The 27,760-nt window shown below is 42.6% G+C and overlaps 1 protein-coding gene across 2 annotated transcripts in view; it reads right to left on the bottom strand.

The window, feature by feature from the left end:
• The window catches only part of LOC115194940 (probable palmitoyltransferase ZDHHC14), a 47,482-nt gene that overhangs the window by 8,795 nt on the left and 10,927 nt on the right, over positions 1-27,760 (bottom strand). For both annotated transcript variants that reach the window (XM_029754858.1, XM_029754855.1), the window contains 4 exons: positions 14,305-14,465; positions 4,454-4,612; positions 4,056-4,193; positions 829-877 (listed from right to left, as the gene is read on the bottom strand). In XM_029754858.1, the coding sequence (XP_029610718.1) occupies positions 829-877; positions 4,056-4,193; positions 4,454-4,612; positions 14,305-14,465 (507 nt within the window). The remainder of the gene's footprint in view (positions 1-828; positions 878-4,055; positions 4,194-4,453; positions 4,613-14,304; positions 14,466-27,760) is intronic.

Here is a 27,760-nt window from a genome sequence, read left to right as displayed (position 1 = left end):
GTGTGCGATCAAGGCCCAAATGATGCGTGACAGCTGCATGATTCTCAGAAAAGCAGCGGGGTGGCTGGATGGGGACTAATGGAAACAGAGGCAGTGCATCTGGCTGCTCCCTAATGGAAATGAAATATCGGCATCTAGCACTCCCCTCAAATCAAACCAAAACCTGCACTACAATTTACAGTGCAGCATTTACCGCCTCAAATGGTGTTTATCGTTTCTGAGTGTGTGTTAGTGTGTGTGTGAAACTGAGAGTGTGTGAGTGATAACTCACACTGACCTGTTCACCGGACGTGCTTGTTGCACCCTCGACAACTACAATGATTATTATTATTTGACCATGCTGGTCATTTATGAACATTTTAACATCTTGACCATGTTCTGTTATAATATCCACCCGGCACAGCCAGAAGAGGACTGGCCACCCCTCATAGCCTGGTTCCTCTCTAGGTTTCTTCCTAGGTTTTTGGCCTTTCTAGGGAGTTTTTCCTAGGGAGTTTTTCCTAGCCACCGTGCCTCTTTCACATGCATTGCTTGCTGTTTGGGGTTTTAGGCTGGGTTTCTGTACAGCACTTTGAGATTTCAGCTGATATACGAAGGGCTATATAAATATAATTTGATTTGATGATTTGATGATAACCTTTAGATGACTCCCACAGTTGGAAAGAGGGAGATAAGGGCAGTGTTATCTGCCATTCAGAGATCATGCTAATGACGTTCTCGGCTATCTCCTTCCACTTAAAGGGCGAGTATATAAACAGAAATAAAGAAGTCCAACATCTAAATGTGCGCACGCACACATACACACTCTCCCCCCCAGTAAAAAGATATCTGGCAGGGCTGTCTTTGAGTGCGCTGAGGAAGCCTGTCCGGTTGGATCCTGCGGAGAGCAGAGAGAGCAGAGAAACGACGGGGGTTTGTTACGTAAGGAGGGGGAACATCCAAAGGTCCGCTGAGCACCATGATGATGAGCTAGTCAGTACATACACAGCATTACTTCCCACTGAATTAGAGCTTCTCAGTCCTGGTGACGGAATATCTCAGAGCTGCTTCACAGTACTCACAGTAGGACAAGAAGCTGTATGCTCCGAAAGGAGATTATTCTGCCTCCGACTCAAACGCCTGTTAATGTCTGTATTTCTCATGTCTGGAAAAACATGTCTACGTACAGTTGAAGTCAGAAGTTTACATACACCTCAGCCAAATACATTTAAACTCAGTTTTTCACAATTCCTGACATTTAATCCTAGTAAAAATGCTCTGTCTTAGGTCAGTTAGATCACCACTTTATTTTAAGAATGTGAAAGGTCAGAATAATAGTAGAGAGAATTATTTATTTCAGCTTTTATTTCTTTCATCACATTCCCAGTGGGTAAAAAGCTTACATACACTGAATTAGTATTTGGTAGCATTCCCTTTAAATTGTTTAACTTAGGTCAAACGTTTCGGGTAGCCTTCCACAAGCTTCCCACAATAAGTTGGGTGAATTTTGGCCATTCCTCCTGACAAAGCTGGTGTAACTGAGTCAGGTTTGTAGGCCTCCTTGCTTGCACACGCTTTTTCAGTTCTGCCCACAAATTTTCTAGAGGATTGAGGTCAGGGCTTTGTGATGGCCACTCCAATACCTTGACTTTGTTGTCTTAAGCCATTTGCCACAACTTTGGAAGTATGCTTGGGGGCATTGTACATTTGGAAGACCCATTTGCAACCAAGCTTTAACTTCCTGACTGATGTCTTCAGATGTTGCTTCAATATATCCACATAATTTTCCTTTCCTCATGATGCCATCTATTTTGTGAAGTGCACCAGTCCCTCCTGCAGCAAAGCACCCCCACAACATGATGCTGCTACCCCCGTGCTTCATGGTTGGGATGGTGTTCTTCGGCTTGCAAGCGTCCCCTTTTTCCTCCAAACATAACGATGGTCATTACGGCCAAACAGTTAGATTTCTGTTTCATCAGACCAGAGGACATTTCTCCAAAAAGTACGATCTTTGTCCCCATGGCTTTTTTATGGCGGTTTTGGAGCAGTGGCTTCTTCCTTGCTGAGAGGCCTTTCAGGTTATGTCGATATAGGACTCGTTTTACTGTGGATTTAGATACTTGTACATGTTTCCTACAGCATCTTCACAAGGTCCTTTGCTCTTGTTCTGGGATTGATTTGCACTTTTCGCACCAAAGTACGTTAATCTCTAGGAAACAGCACACGTCTCCTCCCTGAGCGGTATGACGGCTGTGTGGTCCCATGGTGTTTATACTTGCGTACTATTGTTTGTACAGATGAATGTGGTACCTTCAAGCATTTGGAAATTGCTCACAAGGATGAACCAGACTTGTGGAGGTCTACAATTTTTTTTCTGAGGTCTTGGCTGATTTCTTTTGATTTTCCCATGATGTCAAGCAAAGAGGCACGGAGAATGAAGGTAGGCCTTGAAATACACCTCCAGTTGACTCAAATGATGTCAATTAGCCTATCTAAAGCTTCTAAAGACATGACATCATTTTCTGGAATTTTTCAAGCAGGTTTAAAGGCACAGTCAACTTAATGTATGTAAACTTCTGACCCACTGGAATTGTGATTCAGTGATTTATAAGTGAAAAAATATGTCTGTAAACAATTGTTGGAAAAATTACTTGTCATGCACAAAGTAGAGGCCCTAACCGACTTGCCAAACAAGTCTTGCCAAACAAGAAATTTGTGGAGTGGTTAAAAAACGTGTTTTAATGACTCCAACCTAAATGACTCCAACCTTCCGACTTCAGCTGTAACTGATGCTAGTCACACTGACTGCACCAAAATAGGTTTAAGTCAGGCCTAAATGTGAAGGGTCAATAGGCTAATATCGGTCAAGGATTTTCTACCAGGAACTCTAGTCTTGATCAAAACACCTCTACTGTGGTTCAGCAGGGAATGTGTGCATCTCAAATGGCACCCTATCCTATAGTGCACTACTTTTAACCAGGGCCCATTTGGGATGCAGACAATGACTGACAGCTAATGGTTCAGAAGAAGCTCCCCAAACCCCATCTCTAGGCTACACACAGAAACACTAAAAATAAGAACTAACCAAAATCAATACCCACAACTGACGCTGTTAGTCACAGTAATCAATGGGCCGAATGCTGATGACTGATACAGATTAAACCTAAATCCACTCGTTATTGCCTGTAGAAAAGCCTTAATCACCCAGAAAAGCCATCGTGGGATTTGTGGAAATGGCTAAGAAACAAACAGGTAAGTAAAGCCAGGATATGTGTTCGTTGCCTCTCTCTCTGCACAGTGAGTGGTGGTCCCCAGACTGGGGTTGCACTGTGCAAACCCCTGGGGCCGTATGTATACAACTCAGTGTATCTCAGAGTAGGAGTGCTGATTTAGGATCAGTTCATCCTTTTAGATGAGATTACATGGGGGGGACCTGATCCTAGATCAGCACTCTTACTCTGAGAGGCTCGATACATACGACCCCTGGCCTGCTTCTGCTCTGCTTGATTGAGCTGTGTGTACAGTAAAGCACCACAAACAGCGCTCCCTCTCTCCCCCATAGAGAGAGAGACCAGCCGTGTCAGCAGCTTTCCTGACAGCCAGCCTCCACTGGCGCTGGGAAGCAGGGAGAGAGGGAGGGTAGTATTCTGAAGAGGGGTAGAGGTAGAGGGGCGGAGGGGAAGTGGGAGGTGGTGCTGATCGAGATGAAGTGCCCTCGGAGGTAGTGCTGCTCAGGGCTAGCGGCCCTTTGTTTATGGGTGGATACTGCTGACGGTGAAATACGCTTGAAAACCTGGTTGTGGGTAACTTCGGCTCAACTGCTGTGTATGGGGTAACGATAATTAGAGTTACAATTAGAGAAGGCTAGGGCAAAAAAAAAACTTGATTACGTGTGAGAGAAATACCAGTGTTATGCATTCACTCATCTTGTCATTGATGATATTATCTGGAAAACAAAGAGTATGTTCTGGGCACCTGGGGGACATTGTTTGGGGAAAAACAGTGTTGTGTGTATTTCAGGGCATCACCGCTTTGTGTGTGTGTGTGTTTCAGTCTCTGGTCGGTATTATACTCACTCAGGATGACGTGTGTGATGACGAAGGCGAATATGAATACAGTGAGGAAGGAGAGGGAGAGGATGAAGAGGTAGAAGAAACGGTAGTTCCTCTTTCCCACACAGTTCCCCACCCAGGGACAGTGGTGATCGAAACGCTCTGCAGAGAGAGAGAGAGAGAGAGAGAGAGAGAGAGGAAAGGTATGTTTAGACAAAGGGAAATAGAAAAGTGGTCGGACAGAGGGAAGGGGAAGAGTGGAATAGAGAAATAAAGAAGAGAGAAGCAGATAGAAAGGGAAATAAAACAGTGGAAAGAGAAAGAGAGAGATGGGAGAGAGACGGTGGTTTAAAAGTCATGCATATGGAACAGCCATCGAGTCAGTTAGCTTCTCCTATTGTTTTCAGGACTACAGTACTCACCCACACAGTTGTCGCACAGGCTGCAGTGCGAGGCCCGTGGGGGCCTGAAGATCTTGCAGGTGAAGCAGTACTTGAGCTTCACCGTCTGCCCGTTGATGACCACCTCTCTGGTCCTCGGGGGCGGCCTGTACCCTGGACCACTGGGGCCGTTAGCCGCGTCTGAGGAGGACCAAACAAGAGCAAGTCAGATTTAGTTCACAAGGGAAGCGTGTTCCTTTGTTCTCCTATGGTGGATATTCAGTGCCGCCTCAGAGCTGTATCTTATTCCTAAAGCACAGCCAGTCCGTTAGGGGCCAGATACGAGTTCCTGTATCCAACGGGGTTTGAGTTTGGCCAATTTTCAGGCTCTGTTTTTATTTCCCTGTGATAAACAAAGCAAGTCACGCCATCACATTTCAGGGGCTTCTAAACAGCTTCTACCCCCAAGCAATAAGACTCCTGAACATCTAATCAAATGGCTACTCAGACTATTTGCATTGCACCCCCCCCCCCCCCCCCCCCCTCTTTTTTTGCTGATGCTACTTTCTGTTATTATCTATGCATAGTCACTTTAATAACTCTACCTACATGTACATATTACCTCAATTACCTTGACTAACCGGTGCCCCCGCACATTGACTCTGAACCGTATGGTGGAAAATTGCAAGATTATGTTATAATACTTTTATTGTATCAAATGGTTGTTTTATGCAACAGAATAGAGGATTCTTATAACTATTGTGTGTGTGTTCTACTGAGGATGGGCCTCTGGGAGATAACACTGACAGGAGATTTACGATGTCTTTTGGGTGATAAAACCTAAAGAGCATTCCAAAGCATGAGTTAATGTTTCTGTTCTATACCGTACCAGGGAGACATGGCTCCAGTATGGAGTCGGAGGGCCAGACACTGGTCTCTACACAATGAAAACTGTTGACACAGCAGATACTGTCTGCTATGAATTACAGATGTCTTTCATACAAATCTTAACCTTGTGACCCATTCTATACATCTGTTGTTCGTCATGTAGGTTGAAAGGGGTGTATCTTGGCTATAAAATACCTTTGTACTTTTGTCTCGGGGCTCTCAACGAATCATCTGAGCTCGAATCGTTGACCAGCCAACATTATCGGAGAGCACTCAATCGATTCACTTTATATGTGTGCGTTGTATTGACCTGCTCCCTTATTAATAAGTGATTAAAGATTTAGTTGAAGTATAACTCTGACTTGTGTGATAAGTTTGTCTCTCCTCATTTGATAGTAAAGACATTAACCACCACAACCGGTACCCCCTGTACATTATATAGCTTCGCTACTGTTATTTTACTGCTAACTTTAATTATTTTATTTCTTATTTTTTTGGGGCATTTTTCTTAAAACTGTATTGTTGGTTAAGGGCTTTGTAAGTAAGCATTTCACTGTAAGGTCTACACCTGTTGTATTCGGCGCATGCGCCAAATACAATTTGATTTGATTTGATCACATAGGCTTTCGGAGCTTGATATTCAGTCAGCACATTTTACTGGCTTCCTCACTGATGCATTTTACAGCGGCGGGCCGCTGGGCCATGGTGTTTACTTGGCATTACATTATTCATCTGCTCAGCAGGACCTAGCACTCCATTCAGAGACAAGAGGCACATACACACACAGACTCACAAGCAAACACTCACATGCACACACGCACACACACACACACACACACACACACACACACACACACACACACACACACACACACACACACACACACACACACACACACACACACACACACACACACACACACGGCCTGCTCCTCAAGCTTGGAGATGGGGGGGCCACACCTCTGCGGCCCTGCATATCGCTCACTCAGCATCACTTATTTCCCTACTCCCGTGACAGGAGAACTTATTTTATTTTATTTAACCTTTATTTATTTAGGCAAGTCAGTTAAGAACAAATTCTTATTTACAATGACGGCCTACCCCGGCCAAACCCTAACCCAGATGACGCTGGGCCAATAGTGTGCCGCCCTATGGGACTCCCAATCACGGCTGGTTGTGATACAGCCTGGAATCAAACCAGGGTCTATAGTAATGCCTCTAGCACTGAGATACAGTGCCTTAGACCGCTGCGCCACTCGGGAGCCCCAAAAAATTATACTACTTAATAATACTAATAAAATAATACTACTTATAGCTTTTACTGTTTACAGGTAAGGTACTGTAAATGTAATTGACAAATTACAAGGACATTTCTAAGTGACCCCACTTTTGAATGGTACTGTGTGTGTGTGTGTATATATATATATATATATATATATATATATATATATATATACACACACACACAGTACCATTCAAAAGTGGGGTCACTTAGAAATGTCCTTGTTTTTGAAAGAAAAGCAAATGTTTATGTCCATTAAAATAACATCAAATTGATCAGAAATACAGTGTAGACAATGTTAATGTTGTAAATGACTATTGTAGCTGGAAATGGCAGATTTTTTATGGAATATCTACATTGGTGTACAAAGATCCATTAACAGCAACCATCACTCCTGTGTTCCAAAGGCGCGTTGTGTTAGCTAATCCCAGTTTATCATTTTAAAAGGCTAATTTCTAATTCGAAAATTATTTTGCAATTATGTCAGCACAGCTGAAAACTGTTGTGCTAATTAAAGAAGCAATTAAACTGTCCTTCTTTAGACTAGTTGAGTATCTGGAGAATCAGCATTTGTGGGTTCGATTACAGGCTTCAAGTGAAGAGGCGACTGGCCTTCTAGGCAGAGTTGCAAAGAAAAATACATATCTCAGACTGGCCAAATCCTTGAATTCTAAATAAATCACAGACAGTGTCACCAGCGAAGCACCCCCACACCATCACACTTCCCCCTCCATGCTTCACGGTGGAAACCACACATGCGGAGATCATCCGTTCACCTATTCTGCGTGTCACATAGACATGGTGGTTGGAACCAAAAACCTCAAATTTGGACTCATCAGACCAAAGGACAGATTTCCACCGGTCTAATGTCCATTGCTCGTGTTTCTTGGCCCAAGCAAGTCTCTTCTTATTATTGGTGTCCTTTAGTAGTGGTTTCTTTGCAGCAATTCGACCATGAAGGCTTGATTCACTCAGTCTCCTCTGAACAGTTGATGTTGAGATGTGTCTGTTACTTGATCTCTGTAAAGCATTTATTTGGGCTGCAATTACTGAGGCTGGTAACTCTAATGAACTTATCCTCTGCAGCAGAGGTAACTCTGGGTCTTCCTTTCCTGTGGAGGTCCTCATGAAAGCCAGTTTCATCATAGTGCTTGATGGTTTTTGCAACTATACTTGAAGAAGTTCTTGAAATGCTTCGGATTGACTGACCTTCATGTCTTAAAGTAATGATGGACTGTAATTTATTTTTGCTTACTTGAGCTGTTCTTCCCATAATATGGACTTGGTCTTTTACCAGATAGGGCTATCTTCTGTATACCAACCCTACATTGTCACAACACAACTGATTGGCTCAAATGCATTTAGAAGGAAAGAAATTCCACAAATTAACGTTTAACAAGGCACACCTGTTAAATGAAATGCATTCCAGGTGACTACCTCATTAAGCTGGTTGAGAGAATGCCAAGGCGGTGCAAAGCTGTCATGAAGGCAAACAGTGGCTACTTTGAAGAATCTCAAATATAAAATATATTTATGATTTGTTTAACACTTTGGTTACTACATGAGCCATGTGTTATTTCATAGTTTTGATGCCTTCACTATTATTCTACAATGTACAAAATAGTAAAAATAAAGAAAAACCCTTGAATGAGTAGGTGTGTCCAAACTTTTGACTGGTACTGTGTGTATATATATATACACATATATAACTCAGCAAAAAAAGAAACGTCCATTTTTCAGAACCCTGTCTTTCAAAGATAATTCGTAAAAATCCAAACAACTTCACAGATCTTCATTGTAAAGGGTTTAAACACTGTTTCCCATGCTTGTTCAATGAACCATAAACAAACAATTAATGAACATGCACCTGTGGAAAGGTCGTTAAGACACAAACAGCTTACAGACGGTAGGCAATTAAGGTCACAGTTATGAAAACTTAGGACACTAAAGAGGCCTTTCTACTGACTCTGAAAAACACCAAAAGAAAGATGCCCAGGGTCCCTGCTCATCTGCGTGAACGTGCCTTAGGCATGCTGCAAGGAGGCATGAGGACTGCAGATGTGGCCAGGGCAATAAATTGCAATGTCCGTACTGTGAGACGCCTAAGACAGCGCTACAGGGAGACAGGACGGACAGCTGATCGTCCTCGCAGTGGCAGACCACGTGTAACAACACCTGCACAGGATCGGTACATCCGAACATCACACCTGCGGGACAGTACAAGATGGCAACAACAACTGTCCGAGTTACACCAGGAACGCACAATCTCTCCATCAGTGCTCAGACTGTCCGCAATAGGCTGAGAGAGGCTGGACCGAGGGCTCGTAGGCCTGTTGCAAGGCATGTCCTCACCAGATATCACCGGCAACAATGTCGCCTATGGGCTATAAAACCCACAGTCACTGGACCAGACAGGACTGGCAAAAAGTGCTCTTCACTGACGAGTTACGGTTTTGTCTCACCAGGGGTGATGGTTGGATTCGCGTTTATCATCGAAGAAATGAGTGTTACACCGAGGCCTGTACTCTGGAGCGGGATCGATTTGGAGGTAGAGGGTCTGCTATGGTCTGGGGCGGTGTGTCACAGCATCATCGGACTGAGCTTATTGTCATTGCAGGCAATCTCAAAGCTGTGCGTTACAGGGAAGATATCCTCCTCCCTCATGTGGTACCCTTCCTGCAGGCTCATCCTGACATGACCCTCCAGCATGACAATGCCACCAGCCATACTGCTCGTTCTGTGCGTGATTTCCTGCAAAACAGGAATGTCAGTGTTCTGCCATGGCCAGCGAAGAGCCCGGATCTCAATCTCATTGAGCACGTCTGGGACTTGTTGGATCTGAGGGTGAGGGCTAGGGCCATTCCCCACAGAAATGTCCAGGAACTTGCAGGTGCCTTGGTGGAAGAGAGGGGTAACATCTCACAGCAAGAACTGGCAAATCTGGTTCAGTCCATGAGGAGGAGATGCAATGCAGTACTTAATGCAGCTGGTGGCCACACCAGATACTGACTGTTACTTTTGATTTTGACCCACCCTTTTTTCAGGGAGACATTATTACATTTCTGTTAGTCACATGTCTGTGGAACTTGTTCAGTTTATGTCTCAGTTGTTGAATCTTGTTATGTTCATACAAATATTTACACATGTTAAGTTTGTTGAAAATAAACACAGTTGACAGTGAGAGGACATTTCTTTTTTTGCTGAGTTTATATATATATATATATATATATATATATATATATACACAGTTGAAGTCGGAAGTTTACATACACTTAGGTTGGAGTCATTAAAACCCGTTTTCAACCACTCCACACATTTCTTGTTAACAAACTACAGTTTTGGCAAGTCGGTTAGGACATCTACTTTGTGCATGACACAAGTCATTTTTCCAACAATTGTTTACAGACAGATTATTTTACTTTTAATTCACTGTATCACAATTCCAGTGGGTCAGAAGTTTACATACACTAAGTTGACTTTGCCTTAAAACAGCTTGGAAAATTCCAGAAAAGGATGTCATGGCTTTAGAAGCTTCTGTTTGGCTAATTGACATAATTTGAGTCAATTGGAGGTGTACCTGTGGATGTATTTCAAGGCCTACCTTCAAACTCAGTGCCTCTTTGCTTGACATCATGGGAAAATCAAAAGAAATCAGCCAAGACCTCAGAAAATAAATTGTAGACCTCCACAAGTCTGGTTCATCCTTGTGAGCAATTTCCAAATGCCTGAAGGTACCACGTTTATCTGTACAAATAATAGTATGCAAGTATAAACACCATGGGACCACGCAGCCATCATACCACTCAGGAAGGAGACGCGTTCTGTCTCCTAGAGATAAACGCACTTTGGTGCCAAAAAGTGCAAATCAATCCCAGAACAAGAGCAAAGGACCTTGTGAAGATGCTGGAGGAAACGGGTACAAAAGTATATATATCCACAGTAAAACGAGTCCTATATCGGCATAATCTGAAAGGCCGTTCAGCAAGGAAGAAGCCACAGTTCCAAAACTGCCGTAAAAAAGCCAGACTGCACATGGGGACAAAGATCGTACTTTTTGGAGAAATGTCCTCTGGTCTGATTAAACAAAAATAGGGCTGTTTGGCCATAATGACCATCGTTATATTTGGAAGAAAAAGGGGGAGGCTTGCAAGCCGAAGAACACCATCCCAACCGTGAAGCATGGGGTTGCTTTGCTGCAGGACGGACTGGACAAAAGGAACACTTATGTGAGAATGCTATTCATTGACTACAGCTCAGCGTTCAACACCATAGTACCCTCAAAGCTCATCACTAAGCTAAGGATCCTGGGACTAAACACCTCCCTCTGCAACTGAATCCTGGACTTCCTGACAGGCCGCCCCCAGGTGGTGAGGGTAGGTAACAATACATCTGCCACGCTGATCCTCAACACTGGAGCCCCCCAGGAGTGTGTGCTCAGTCCCCTGCTGTACTCCCTGTTCACCCACGACTGCATGGCCAGACATGACTCCAACACCCTCATTAAGTTTGCAGACGACACAACAGTGGTAGGCCTGATCACCGACAACGACGAGACAGCCTATAGGGAGGAGATCAGAGACCTGGCCGGGTGGGGCCAGAATAACAACCTATCCCTCATTGTAACCAAGACTAAGGAGATGATTGTGGACTACAGGAAAAGGAGGACCGAGTACGCCCCCATTCTCATCAACAGGGCTGTAGTAGAGCAGGTTGAGAGCTTCAAGTTCCTTGGTGTCCACATCACCAACAAACTAAAATGGTCCAAACACACCAAGACAGTCGTGAAGAGGGCATGACAAAGCCTATTCCCCCTCAGGAAACTAAATAGATTTGGCATGGGTTCTTTTTTACGCTTTTACGCTGCTGCTACTCTCTGTTTATCATATATGTACAGTCACTTTAACTATACATTCATGTACATATGTACATACTACCTCAATTGGCCCGACCAACCAGTGCTCCTGCACATTGGCTAACCGGGCTATCTGCATTGTGTCCCACCACCCGCCACCCCTCTTTACGCTACAACTACTCTCTGTTCATCATATATGCATAGTCACTTTACCATATCTACATGTACATACTACCTCAATCAGCCTGACTAACCGGTGTCTGTATGTAGCCTCGCTACTTCTATAGCCTCGCTACTGTTATAGCCTCTCTACTGTATATAGCCTCGCTACTGTTTTTCACTGTCTTTTTACTGTTGTTTTAATTTCTTTACTTACCTATTGTTCACCTAATACCTTTTTGCACTATTAGTTAGAGCCTGTAAGTAAGCATTTTACTTTAAGGTGAAAACCTGTTGTATTCGGCGCACGTGACAAATAAACTTTGATTTGAAGTACAGTTCATTATTACTATGCATATTATCGCTATTACTTGGCTTTGCCTTGTCCTGCTGTGTCGTCCATTATTTCCAAGGTAATGTACAGAACATCTCCGTTTATCCCTTACACATCTGTTCTGCTTTTTTCTGGAAGAGGAAATTGAAAATATGTAGCCAACTCTGTATGGCTTCCTTTAAAAAGGAGGATACTTTAAACAGGGTTCCATTGCCATCACTCAGCATCACTGCCTTCTTTGGACAAGTATTTTCATATACTGTGCTATTCCTTGTAACATTTCATAGCACTGTGCCACTGGTTTATTGTTTAATATAAACTGAGTGTATAAAGTTAACTATGAACATTTTAAAGAGGCTGTAATGTGTTTTTGGATCAAACTTTCAGGCAACACCATGCGTCAATGTGGCGAACATCTGTGGGACTGAGATTTAGCCTCAATACTTAACCACGACTTTGTGTACATGAAAAACAAGACATTGACTGTGGTGGTGACGGCAGTTGCGTTGGAACAGAGCATACATTATGTATATTGTGGAAAGGGAAGGAGATCACTTCCTGTCACTTTCAGATGCCGTTCTTATACACAGAGGATTGTGAATGCATATAACAGCAAGACTCCTGCTGGAAGACAGTGCAGGAATGATGAGATATATATATATAAAGGAGAGGAGAACACACACACACACACACACACACACACACACACACACACACACACACACACACACACACACACACACACACACTGCAAGAGAGAGACAAAGCAGATATCAGACAGAAGGATTTGTTTGACTGCAAGTGAGTTGTGGGAAGCAGCAAATAAAGCAGCTTAGAATTGAAAACATATTGAGCTACTCGAAAGCAAGCATTTGTAGTGAGCGAGACTGAAGAGAGGGAGCGACAACGAAAGGGAAAGAACGCCGTTTGAAGGACTTTCGAGGTTGCAAGAGCTAGGGAAGGTTGTGAAACAGACAATAAATAGGACTAGACTACTTCTCCAAAAGTTCACTGCTTTTTCAGTGCAGGCCTGTAATATCACTTTTCATCAACGTTTAATAAACAAAATGTAATTATTGTTTATAGGTATTGTTTACAGGTATGATTTTGATGGCAATTAGTACCAATTTCGCTGTTTGTAGAGTTGACTATACAGTACTGAACCTCCAGATCCTGTACTAGAGGATGTGTGGATGTTAGTTCTAGTGCAGCACATTGTGACCGACCACAGACAGTATACAACCGAATTGAGTAAATATAACAGTAAATTACTTCTACCCTTCCTCAACGGCTATATAAAACACTGTTGATGTGGTGAGACACAGGCTTGTGTCCCAAATGGCACCCTAATCCCTATATAGTGCACTACTTTTGACTGGAGCCCTACGGTAGTGCACTACACGGGGAATAGGGGGGCATTTGTGACGCAACCGTGAGAGACGCTTTCTCTGCTGCTCTAAGAAAGCTGGAGTTAGATAAACAGAGCAAACAACGCCCAAATTTGGTAATTCTCTTAGTACTGGATCTTTTGTGATTGACAAGTCAGTTCTGGAATGCTGTATTCACAGGAAAAAACAGAGTTCCAAAAATACATCCAGATTGTTCTGTCTATATAGCACAATTTTCGCTCATTGAAAATCACTGACTGATTCTTCTTGCTACGCATTGGATTGGACATCTCATAACAAAACGGAACTAGTGGCTTGCTCCTGTGATAGAAGGTTGCATCCCAAATGGCACCCTATTCCCTACATATTGCACTACTTTTGACCAGAGCCCTATGAGTCCTGGTCAAAAGTAGTGCACTATACAGGGAATATGGAACCATTTGGGCTTCTGATGAGATATTTTATAGATTGAACTCTAAAACGAGGCCCTTAGTCAGACTGTTTGAACAACATGCCATTGGTGCTCAGGGCAAAGCGCCTCTCGAAGCTGATGTAATCTCCAAACATAAACAACACTGAATACCTTATCCTCTCACACGCGCACACAGACACCAAAGGCGTTTAGAGGCCACATGTGATTGGCTCGATCCAAACCGTTTGACAGTGGTCGGGTGAAGTTTACGCTGACCTCAAATCTATCTGCCTCATTAGCTGAACACAAACAAGGAGAAGAGGCAGCATCAGAGACTCTGAGTCAGAGTCCTGCCTGGTCCAAGTCCCAAAATGCACCCTATTCCCTACATAGTGCACTACTTTTGACCAGGACCTTGGCACCCTATTCCCTACATAGTGCACTACATTTGGCCAAAACCCACCTCTGGTCAAAAGTAGTATACTACTCACATACACTATATAGGGAATAGGGTGCCATTTGGGAAACCATCCCCTGGAATCTGGACCGTCAGGAAACAAGGTTGTCTCCATAGTTACCTATTTGTCTCTCCAGGTCGGCAGCCTCGTCGGGCGTGGCGCGGGGCAGGACCCCCGGGTCACTGAAGCTGGCCCTGAAGAGCATCCCCAGCACAAAGAAAAACAACACTCCTCCGATCACTGGGATGGCTGGGGTCAGGTTGGACGCCAGGAACGGACAGCTGCACGAGAGAAGATAAAAAGAAAGGTTTAAGAATGGAAAAGTATGTAGGCCTAATTGGTAGCTGTTCTTAGTGTGGTCTCTGTAGTTGAGTGGGTGGAATGTTTACAACTAATAAAACTGTTAGAACAAACAGACATGCGCGCACACACACACAGACACAGCAATCATTTGATTAGCTAACTCACTTATACCAATCCCAGTGTTTTGTTCATGAACAGATGTTGGTTAGTGCAATCACATTAAAGCACTACTGTCATGTCCTTTGTATCTGACTTCATTAGATGACAAGACAAGAGGGCCAGGGCCAATGAGTAATGAACTTCCTGGAAAGTGAAAATGAATAGTCTGCTTTTCAGTGGCACAATTCAACACACCCCATAGGGCTCTGGTGAAAAGTAGTGCACAATTTTATCCTCCTGAGACCCAGCATTTCATTTTTGTCGTCTCTAGTGAACGTCAGTTCTTGGTCTGTATCGCTGAGGCCATATAAGCCACAGTATTCAGTGAGATGTGTGTGGGTGTGACCTTGACAACTTTATCTTCTTGGTTCTTAAAAAAATGGCTGCCATCAAAATTAGTATATATTATAGAAATTTGAAAAGAAGTGTGTGTAATTATTAATTACACACACACAATCCTTCGATATAAAAGTGTTTTTGATGAAAATTAAAACGTGTCAGTGTGTCACTTTCACAAGGTTGGAGTAATAACATGTTCAACTACTTAAGACATTGGTTCAAATCTAGATTGTGCCTTTAGTTTAAGAAAATGAACAACTTAAGAAGAATTGTTCACTTCTCTCATTGACTTCTCAAACCCCGGCCTGGTCTGTTTCGCCTGTTTTGTAAGCGTTCCCGGAAGTCTAGCTATGTTTTCGCCTCTGGGTTTAGAAACTCTGTGCTTTAATGTAAATGTTTTCATGTTTACATCCTAATGACCACTACAGAGGACAATTTTGCACTTACAATAAAAGATAAATAACAATGTCTTCTAACTTTTTTTCTTCGTAAAATGTTGTTTTTCACCCCCAAACACTTATGTAAAAAATTTTTTTTTTAAAAGTGTATCCCAAACCTTTTTTCTTTCGGGTCTCAGGAGGATATAGGGAATAAGAGACCATTTGGAATGCATCCACTGACTGAAATCTACTTGCCTAGGGCTGAAAAGAAAAACAATTTCCAAGCATCTTACTCGACTGGCATCCGTGACAAAGCCATGAAATGAAAGGTACGCCCTCATGTTTATTTCACATTATTTATAGATATGAACAGAGGCTCCCTTCTTCTCTTCTCAAAGCCTGCTGCTGTCTGGGTATCTAGTAGCACATTCTGTGCATATGGCAATGGTATGGCGCTACGTGAATTTTCCCATACAAGGGGCATGACCTTCTGTGCAATTAGAAGAAAAAACTAATGAAGTAAAAGTAAGCCTTGTCTGAGCCAGAAAGGCTCCTGCCCTGTAGGCCAATCTCCTGTTTATAGCGTGAGGTAGCATTATGTAGGCTATAAGTACACCCCCTGGACTGGGCGCTTTCCATAAATATGTTATGGCCTTACATGCATTTTTCCATTCAAATGGAATGGCCTCGAACAACAACAGTCACTGGCTGTCTGCTGTGGATTCAGCTCTAATGCAAATAGTACACTCCATATCTTGTAGGCCTGGGAGTTACCAGGAAGCCCCCGATACGATATTATCACGATACTTAGATGCAGATACGATTTGTATTGCGATTCTATTAGGGCTGACCCCATTTAGTTGACTGGTCTATTGTTTGGTCGATATACTGTTAGTTGACGGAGATTTTATTTAGTTTGCGGTCGCTAATTTATCAAAAATATGTCATGGCCGATGTCCACCAGATGCATGTGTTTTGTTTTGTCGAATGTCTAGCCCGCATTTTATGTACTGAGGCACATGTACTTCGCTTTTCAACTCTCTAAAAGCTAGGTAGTTGGAGTCTGTGTGTACTCCCATTTGTACCACCGCACGGTAAAGCAACACACAAGTTGAAAATATTGAATGCATGTGGTACACAGAACGCAGCCTAGTGGGACACCCCCAACGTAGTGTTGCGGACTGCTCCATTGAAAATGAATGACATCCGCCGGAATGCAAGACTATGATGCATCTGGTGGACATGAAGCGTGGACTAATCCATTGCGGAGGCCGCGGGGATGGCTCGGTCCATCACTCTGCACAAGGCGCGTCTCTCTCCAGAATGCTCTCTCTCTCTCTCTCTCTTATTTGCCATTTTATTGTTAGTGACTATCAATTCCTCATTACATATATCACCAGTAATACATTTACCATTAATTCCCATATTTTCTAATCTACAATGTTTGTTTGGTTACAGTCATTTCTGTTAATGCATACAGTCGTTCACCGTTGTCATTGGCGGAGTGGACATGTTGATTGCAGAGCTCACAACCTATGCTACACTTGTGAGAAACACGTTTTGGTTTATTTCATTCCATTTACGTGTTGTCAATTTATTAATTGTCTTTTGTTTGGAGCGCTCCTGTCAATGTTGAGTAAAGACGCGCACCTGATTACGCATGTAAGTAAGCTTAGGCTACCTGGCCTGCGCGCAAATGTACACATTTGGGGATGTCTGATAGTATTTCTGATTGTGTTAACTCACCACTGCTAATGAGCTGTGGAGCTTCTCAAAGTATTTTTTCTTCACCTCAAACAGCAAGTAAACGAAGTCTGTTTTTACATCCATTGAGAATGATATACAATAGCTCCTCAATGTATTTGACAATTCTTACCAGCTCTCTCCCTTATAACCACCAAGCCTCGGTGTGAAAGGGGAAAATATCATGCAGTGAAAACGTCTTAAAATATCTGATTAGGCTACTTTCTTATCCCTTGCGAAGTTCTGCAAATACAGCGGTGTCTGTCTGGAGCTCACTGCTGGGGTAAACTGAGGGCCCAGAATAGTTGATACAATGTTTCAAGTTTGCTAGAGTGACCTGAGGGCCAGACCCAGTTGATAGTTGATATGAACTTGCAGTTTGATAGCTGATATGTTTCAAGTTCGATGCAGACAGGCAGAGTAGAGAGACGAATGCGATTGAAAGAACATGAACAAACCTCCATGTGTAGCCAATGTGATTTAGGCCTATAGGATATTTATTTTTAAATCATGATATTTTCTACCTACAATGTTTTTATTTGTTGGCTTTATGTAGGCTATTTTTTTACCTAGTTGGCAATAGTACAAAAATACATTATTATAATTGAAATGTTCCACGAAAATGTGTATATGAAAATCATAACTGGCATGCAGATCGGTTAGAAATTGTAAGATAAATGATGTATGTACATTTTTTTTTTAAATAAATTGTCAGGTTAGCACTCCCCATGAAAAAGTTTTCAGACCCCTGGTGTAGCCGATTACCAGCAACTTCAGGAGCATAACGGCAGAATCTGCGAAGGCCGGCATGAGCAGGAGGGTCGGGAACAGTTTGTTCCCATGGGGTTATCTTGAGCTCTGTCTGCCTCGAGTCATTTGTGTGTCTTAATTATTTATTCAAACAGTGCACTTAAAGCATTAAGCTCAGTGCATATAGTTGATTTTATTAAACCACATAGGGTGTGTCTATATATGGTACAATTTCAACCAACTGATTGGTTGAAAGAACAGACAACATTTTGGTCTGGGACAGCCCTAGATGTATGACAGTATGTATGACATAGAATCTATATGTATGACAATTCTATATGTATTACGATTCGATATGGCAATTTCAATGCAATTCACTGTTCCAAACATTGGTCACTATATTTCTCCTGTAGAGGGACAAGAGAGAGTCATGAGAAAATGAGTTTGATCAGTCATGGAAATAAGTGCTCAAAACATATTAACTCACCATTTAGAGTGGAAATCTGCAGTTCAAACAATAACAAAGCAGTCTCTAAGCCACTATTTTGGTAGAACGCTGAGGGATGGGGCTAGAGAAATGTAACCATTCTCAAACTCATGGATAGAGTTATGGATACAAGGACTGACCATCCATGATATCAAAATTATACAGTGTTTGTTTATATTTACCTAGTTTACAAATAAAGACAAAAACAAGCTTATATTTTGGGTTCTGATGGGGTAGGACAGTTGAACTAAGCTCATAGGCATCTAAGTTATATTCTTCAAGAATCAATGGGTATATATCATCAATTTAAAGGTCTAAAAAATGGATGTAGCAACTGCAGATTGCCTCTTTAATGGTAACATCTTAGCGAAACATTTTTGAATCAACACTTTGTCATATAAATCGATATCGTAAAAAAATGTATTGCGATACTCTACTGTATCGATTTTTTCCACATCACTAATATCTTACCTTTAGCACTCTGGTCAATATACTTAAAACATCAATTAGTACTGATGATCCATATTCTTAGGTAACCTTAACATTAAGAACTTTGCCTCTGTCTGCAAGATTGAGAGGACAGAGCGACTGGTCTTAGTAAGAACAGCCCCAGACCCTGTTATTCTTGGCTTGGTGGGGAGATTCATCAAAATACTCCACTATGGCTCCTCTCACAAGACTTCAATCATTCTCAGATCATGGGTTTGCGTCCCAAATGGCATCTTGGTCAAAAGTACTGCACTGTGTAGTAAGTAGGGTGCCATTTGGGACGTAGCCCATAACATACAGTGAGGGAAAAAAGTATTTGATCCCCTGCTGATTTTGTACGTTTGCCCATTGACAAAGAAATTATCAGTCTAGAATTTTAATGGTAGGTTTATTTGAACAGTGAGAGACAGAATAACAACAAAACAATTCAGAAAAATGCATGTCAAAAATGTTATAAATTGATTTGCATTTTAATGAGGGAAATAAGTATTTGGCCCCCTCTCAATCAGAAAGATTTCTGGCTCCCAGGTGTCTTTTATACAGGTAACGAGCTGAGATTAGGAGCACACTCTTAAAGGGAGTGCTCCTAATCTCAGCTTGTTACCTGTATAAAAGACACCTGTCCACAGAAGCAATCAATCAATCAGATTCCAAACTCTCCACCATGGCCAAGACCAAAGAGCTCTCCAAGGATGACAGGGACAAGATTGTAGACCTACACAAGGCTGGAATGGGCTACAAGACCATCACCAAGCAGCTTGGTGAGATGGTGACAACAGTTGGTGCGATTATTCGCAAATGGAAGAAAAACAAAAGAACTGTCAATCTCCCTCGGCCTGGGGCTCCATGCAAGATCTCACCTCGTGGAGTTGCAATGATCATGAGAACGGTGAGGAATCAGCCCAGAATTACACGGGAGGATCTTGTCAATGATCTCAAGGCAGCTGGGACCATAGTCACCAAGAAAACAATACACTACGCCGTGAAGGACTGAAATCCTGCAGCGCCCGCAAGGTCCCCCTGCTCAAGAAAGCACATATACATGCCCGTCTGAAGTTTGCCAATGAACCTCTGAATGATTCAGAGGACAACTGGGTGAAAGTGTTGTGGTCAGATGAGACCAAAATGGAGCTCTTTGGCATCAACTCAACTCGCCGTGTTTGGAGGAGGAGGAATGCTGCCTATGACCCCAAGAACACCATCCCCACCGTCAAACATGGAGGTGGAAACATTATGCTTTGGGGGTGTTTTTCTGCTAAGGGGACAGGACAACTTCACCGCATCAAAGGGACGATAGATGGGGCCATGTACCGTCAAATCTTGGGTGAGAACCTCCTTCCCTCAGCCAGGGCATTGAAAATTGGTTGTGGATGGGTATTCCAGCATGACAATGACCCAAAACACATGGCCAAGGCAACAAAGGAGTGGCTCAAGAAGAAGCACATTAAGGTCCTGGAGTGGCCTAGCCAGTCTCCAGACCTTAATCCCATAGAAAATCTGCGGAGGGAGCTGAAGGTTCGAGTTGCCAAACGTCAGCCTCGAAACCTTAATGACTTGGAGAAGATCTGCAAAGAGGAGTCGGACAAAATCCCTCCTGAGATGTGTGCAAACCTGGTGGCCAACTACAAGAAACGTCTGACCTCTGTGATTGCCAACAAGGGTTTTGCCACCAAGTACTAAGTCATGTTTTGCAGAGGGGTCAAATACTTATTTCCCTCATTAAAATGCAAATCATTTTATAACATTTTTGACATGCGTTTTTCTGGATTTTTTGTTGTTATTCTATCTCTCACTGTTCAAATAAACCTACCATTAAAATTATAGACTAATCATTTCTTTGTCAGTGGGTAAACGTACAAAATCAGCAGGGGATCAAATCGTTTTTTCCCTCACTGTACAGGTTTGGAAAGATTTGGAAAGTTCCTTCCTAAATTAGATTGAGTATTATCTATTATACAACGATTTGATTAGAACAAGGATTGGATGTCCATTCATATTTTAGTGGGTACAATATCTAAATCAAAATCTCATGAAATAACCCCATGTAGGTTCCCTTAATAAAGTGCTCTATGGGTTGTTCCAATATCAGACATTGAGATCTCCGACATTTCATGAGGGGGCTCAGGTTTCATTGAGCTCAGGTTTGATTAATTGGTTTCAGGTTATAGCCTAGGCAGAGAGGGTAGAGGGGCACCTCTAAAACTATATTAAATCTTAAATGGTAGTAGTCATGAAGTGAAAAATCATTATTTTATCCACTTACTGTTGCATAGTCAGTGTTGACTGATATGAGAGCAGTATAGCTGCCACTTTAGCTCTGTGAGGCAGTTACACTGGAATTGAATTAGACTGAAACCCAGAGACCTTATCGGTCCGTCATAATTGTTATTGGAAATAGCTGCAGAAAGTTTCCAAGTAGTAGCTTAGTCCTTCCTTTTGTTGTCCTGCTAAAGGAGGGGGTTATCAACCAAGAAGACGTGGATGTCAATTATGGTAGCCCCCCGCACCTCTCTGATTCAGAGGGGTTGGATTAAATGTGGAAGACACATTTCAGTTGAAAGCATTCAGTTGTACAACTGACTAGGTATCTCCCTTTCCCTTTCCCAATGTTGTTGTTGGCATTTTACCCAAAACGGGGATAATTGTCAGAGGGCTTGGTGAATCTGGCACACAGTGGAGGGAAAGGTTGGGTAGGGACATGGTAGTGAGTCTTTCAATCTACAGTATATAGCTGCACTTCTCTATTCAACTGCCTTTGTAAAGGACTGTGCCCTTGGTGTATAGACTATGGAATATGGACAGTCTTAGATAGTGTACTGGAAAAATAGTCTGAATGGAAGCTTAAAAATACACAAGGACAATATCTTCTTGACCCCAAATTTCAGGCAATGGTGTTCTGGGCCCTATTATTATAAATGTATCCCAATGAATCAAATGAATGTTTCTCAGCCTTGAGAAGAGGAGAAGTGAAAACATTCAGACATCGTCTTTCCATCATTTCATTTTCTGATGCTCTATGCAAAAATCACTAAACAACATGCAAACGTTAACCAGCAGTTGATCCATTCCATGGTTGAATCACGACACATTCATTTGACCATTTGTGCTATGTTTCCCAGGCAAATCCCAGAGCATGTTGGACTATAAATGGGTGAATGTTTTGGCTCTTCACTCAGGCTAGAGGATTGTAATTACTTTAGTGGCTTGCGAAAGTACTCACCCCCGTTGGCATTTTTCCTGTTTTGTTGCCTTACAACATGAATAAAATAGATTTTTTGGGGGGGTTTGTATCATTTGATTTACACAACATGCCTACCACTTTGAAGATGCAAAATATTTTTTATTGTGAAACAAATAAAAAATAAGACAAAAAAAACAGAACTTGAACGTGCATAACTATTCACCCCCCCAAAGTCAATACTTTGTAGAGCCACCTTTTGCAGCAATTACAGCTGCAAGTCTCTTGGGGTATGTCTCTATAAGCTTGGCACATCTAGCTACTGGGATTTTTGCCCATTGTTCAAGGCAAAATTGCTCCAGCTCCTTCAAGTTGGATGGGTTCCGCTGGTGTACAGCAATCTTTAAGTCATACCACAGATTCTCAATCGGATTGAGGTCTGGGCGTTGACTAGGCCATTCCAAGACATTTAAACGTTTTCCCTTAAACCACTCGAGTGTTGCTTTAGCAGTATGCTTAGGGCCATTGTCCTGCTGGAAGGTGAACCTCCATCCCAGTCTCAAATCTCTGGAAGACTGAAACAGGTTTCCCTCAAGAATTTCCCTGTATTTAGCACCATCCATGATTCCTTCAATTCTGACCAGTTTCCCAGTCCCTGCCGATGAAAAACATCTCCACAGCATGGATGGTATTCTCTGGGTGATGAGAGGTGTTGGGTTTGCGCCAGACATAGCGTTTTCCTTGATGGCCAAAAAGTTACATTTTAGTCTCCTCTGACCAGAGTCCCTTCTTCCATACATTTGGGGTGACTCCCACATGCCTTTTGGCAAACACCAAATGTGTTTGCTTATTTTTTTCTTTAAGCAATGGCTTTTCTGGCCACTCTTCTGTAAAGCCCAGCTCTGTGGAGTGTACGGCTTAAAGTTGTCCTATGGACAGATACTCCAATCTCCGCTGTGGAGCTTTGCAGCTCCTTCAGGGTTATCTTTGGTCTCTTTGTTGCCTCTCTGATTAATGCCCTCCTTGCCTGCTCTGTGAGTTTTGGTGGGCGGCCCTCTCTTGGCAGGTTTGTTGTGGTGCCATATTCTTTCCATTGTTTAATAATGGATTTAATGGTGCTCCGTGGGATGTTCAAAGTTTCTGATATTTTTTTATAACCAAACCCTGATCTGTACTACTCCACAACTTTGCCTCAGGGAAAAAGGTATTTGGTCTTCAAGGTGCCGCTTGCTTGCTGGTGCCCCTTGCTTAGTGGTGTTGCAGACTCTGGGGCCTTTCAGAACAGGTGTATATATACTGAGATCATGTGACAGATCATTTGACACTTAAATAAAGTCCACCTGTGTGCAATCTAACTAATTATGTGACTTCTGAAGGTAATTGGTTTCATCAGATCTTATTTAGGGGCTTCATAGCAAAGGGGGTGAATACATATGCACACACAATTTTTTGAAACAAGTAATTATTTTCATTTCACTTCACCAATTTGGACTATTTTGTGTATGTCCATTACATGTAATCCAAATAAAAATCCATTTAAATTGTAATGCAACAAAATAGGGAAAACAGGTTGTAATGCAACAAAATAGGGAAAACACCAAGGGGGATGAATACTTTTGCAAGGCACTGTAGTGCACTACTTTTGACAAGGCGTTGGTCAAAAGTAGTGCACTATATAGGGAACAGGATACAACCCAAATCAAACTGTGACTAATCGGTGACTCTCCTCCAGTTGCCTTGCAAGCTGTTGGTTCGACAGGACACAAAGAGCTCTAGAGGAAACTGTTACTACGGAAACGGGAACACTACGGTGCCATGTTTTGGTATGGAATGCGGGAGGAATGAAAGACCACAGAGGGAAAGGTGGGGGATGGGGAGAGAGACAGGAAAATCTCTGTCAGTCATCCCTCGACTCTCTGCATATTACCATTGATGTCAAATGAATGAATTTGCATGTGATAACATTAGGCCTTTACAAGCTGTCATGAACAATTCTAATTGAAGACATCTGTGTATGTGACTTAATTGCCTTATATTTGTGACATTTTAGCACTCAATGAGTAGGCCATTGAATTGCAGGCTTTTCAGGCTGATACACTAAGCAAATCCAAAAAGGTTCTTAATTGAAACCTGTTTTGGTTGCAATTATATAAACCTTTAAAAATGACCCTTTGGAAACCTGCAGAACCTTAGAGATCGATGGGTTGGACGATCCTTTTCTCCTCAATCATCTTGAAAAAACGGCTACTTCAAAACTACAAATCAACCAATGCTCCATCGTTAACAAAATGGAAAAGTCAAATGCTTTATTATCTAAATGTTGAAAGTGCATGGGCAACTGAGAGAAATAAAATGCTGCAGTTTGAGGCCATGTGGCGGAGAGTGACACGGGTGCTGGAGATGGGGTGTAAGCAGGTGGGTCTGGGCGGGGGTGATGTTGTGGATGTTTGTATGTGTCTGTTGTCATTTGTATGTGTATGTTTTGTATTGTTTAAATATTTATATTAAAACAATTTGAATAAAAAGGAAGCTTAGAGATCTATGAAAACGTTTCACAGACCTTCAACGTGTGAGAAAGGATCACAGAGGATGACTATGAGTCTTGCTGACTTAGTTAACATTTATGTACACTGCATTCAGCCTTTCCTTACAGTTCTCTGCTGCCAATGACTGGAACGAACTGCAAAAAAATCACTGAAGCTGGAGACTCATATCTCCCTCACTAACTTTAAGCACCAGCTGTCAGAGCAACTCACAGATCACTGCACCTGTACATAGCCCATCTGTAAATAGCCCATCTAACTACCTCATCCCCATACTGTTATTTATTTTGCTCCTTTGCACACCAGTATCTCTACTTGCACACTCATCTTCTGCACATCTATCACTCCAGTGTTTAATTGCTATATTGTAATTATTTCGCCACTATGGCCTATTTATTGGCTTTACCTTCCTTATCCTACCTCATTTGCACACACTGTGTATAGACTTTTTCATTGTATTATCGACTGTATGTTTGTTTATTCCATGTGTAACTCTGTGTTGTTGTTTGTGTTGCACTGCTTTGCTTTATCTTGGCCAGGTCGCAGTTGTAAATGAGAACTTGTTCTCAACTAGCCTACCTGGTTAAATAAAGGTGAAATAAAATTTTAAAAAAAATACAAATTCAGAAAGTATTCAGACCCCTTCACTTTTTCCATATTTTGTTACATCACAGCCTTATTCTAAAATTCATGAAATCGTTTTTTCCTCATCAATCTACACACAATACCCCATAATGACAAAGAAAAAACAGGTTTGTAGAAATGTTTGCAAATGTATATATATAAAAAAAAAAAACGGAAATATAACATTTACATAACCTTCACTTTTTCCATATTTTGTTACATCACAGCCTTATTCTAAAATTCATGAAATCGTTTTTTCCTCATCAATCTACACACAATACCCCATAATGACAAAGAAAAAACAGGTTTGTAGAAATGTTTGCAAATGTATATAAAAAAAAAAAAAAACGGAAATATAACATTTACATAAGTATTCAGACCCTTTACTCAGTATACCAGGATCTCCGGGAGGTTTTCTCCAAGACCTGCGCCACCTGTCCGTCTCTGTCCTCATCACCCCTGGGACTGTGGCATCGACCTGCTTGCAGGCTCTGCGCCTCCACGCAGCCGCATCTACCCTCTGTCGGTGGCTGAAACCAAGGTTATGGAGTACATCCAGGAAGCTCTCCAACAGAGTTTCATCCGAACGTCCACCTCCCCTGAGTTGGCGGGCTTCTTCTTCGTTGCCAAGAAGGACGGAGATCTACACCCGTGCATCAATTACAGAGAACTCAATTCCTTCAGCACCAAGTACCGCTACCCTCTCCCGTTGGTGCTGGCCGCGATCGAACAGCTCAGCGGGGCCCGTTTCTTTTAATACCAAATTGGACCTACGAGTGCCTACAATCTGATCCGCATCCGGGAGGGGAATGAATGGAAAACGGCATTCAGCATGATGTCTGGTCACTATGAGTACTTGGTGATGCCTTATGGATTAGCCAATGCTCCGTCAGTGTTCCAGGCATTCGTTAACGAGGTGTTCCGGGACATGCTTGGGTGCCAGGAGGTGGTTGTGTATATCAATGACATCCTGGTCTACTCGGCCACCTTGGAGGATTACATCGCCAATGTCAGAGTAGTCCTGGAACGACTCCTGGAGAATCACCTGTATGTGAAAGCGGAGAAGTGCCAGTTCCATCAGATCGCTGTTTCCTTCTTAGGATCAGTCCATAGGGAGTTATGATGGAGGAGAGGAAGGGCGATGCAGTCATGACCAGTCCCAACCACCATAAAGGGGCTACAACGGTTTTTGGGGTTTGCCAACTTCTACCGCCGCTTCATTAGGAACTTCAGCTCCATCGCCTCTCCTCCCACCTCAAGGGTTCTCCTCATAAGTTGGTGTGGAGTCCTGCAGTCAATGAGGCCTTCCGTATACTGAAGGGGCGTTTCACCTCCGCCCCTTTGCTGAAACACCCAGATCCTATGCTGCCTCTCCGAGGTGGAGGTAGACACTTCAGAAGTGGGCGTGGGGGCCGTCTTGTCCCAACGTGAAGGTAACCCACAGAAATTGTATCCATGTGCATACTACAACAAAAAAACTGTCTCCTGCAGGGAGGAACTATGACTTTGGCGACCGGGAGCTCTTGGCGGTGAAATTGGCATTAGAGGAGTGGAGACACTGGCTGGAAGGCGCCAAGGACCCATTTGTCATCCTCACCGACCATCAGAACCTGGAGTACATACGGACAGCGAGGCAGCTGAACCAGCGCCAAGCAAGGTGGGACCTTTTCTTCACTAGATTCGACTTCACCTTGTCATATCACCCAGGTTCAAAGAACATCAAAGCCGATGCCCTGTCCCGTCTCTACGATGTGGGAGATGTTTCTGTCCTGAGTGCACCCATCATTCTGCCCCTCCGAGTCGTTGCCCCCGTGCTTTGGGACATAGATGTGGACATTCGCCAGGCTCTGGAGAGGGAACCCACGTTCCCACAGGGATAAGGGATCGGCTGTTGCCCTGGGCGTAGGGCTGGGCGATATGGCAAATAAATTATCATGATATATATGTATATATTTTTCATTCGATAAAGATAATTACCACAATATTAATCAAATAATGTTTAAAAGGTGCATATCTGCTTCAGACTCAAGAATGCCTGTGTCACGCCCTGACCTGAGAGAGACGGTTTATTTCTCTATTTTGTTAGGTCAGGGTGTGGGGTGGGCATTCTATGTCATTATATTTCTATGTTTTGGCCAGGTATAGTTTCCAATCAGAGGCAGCTGTCTATCGTTGTCTCTGATTGGGAACCATACTTAGGCAGCCTTTTCCCACCTGTGTTTGTGGGTAGTTGTTTTCTGTTTTGTGTTTCTGTACCTGACAGAACTGTGTGCTTTCATTTCCCGTTAATTTTGTTCGAGTGTTTGTTTGATTTAAATAAATAATCATGAACACGTGCCACGCTGCATCTTGGTCAACTCTCTACGACGATCGTTGCAGCCTGAACAAACCAAAGGCTTTAATGTTTCTTATTTATTGTCAGAAGTAGAACTCACAAATAACATTTAAAAGATTTGTTTAAAGCTGTAAACCCTTACAATTCATGAGTAAGAAATAAAATAGTGCAAGTCAATATGCATTATAACTGTTAGCCTAACGGCACATCACAGTTTGTTGGGGTAGTTGTTGTCTTACAAGTTAC

Source organism: Salmo trutta, chromosome 1 (assembly GCF_901001165.1).
Source record: "Salmo trutta chromosome 1, fSalTru1.1, whole genome shotgun sequence".
NCBI lineage: Eukaryota > Metazoa > Chordata > Actinopteri > Salmoniformes > Salmonidae > Salmo > Salmo trutta.
This window is presented reverse-complemented; position numbering and strand designations above follow the sequence as displayed.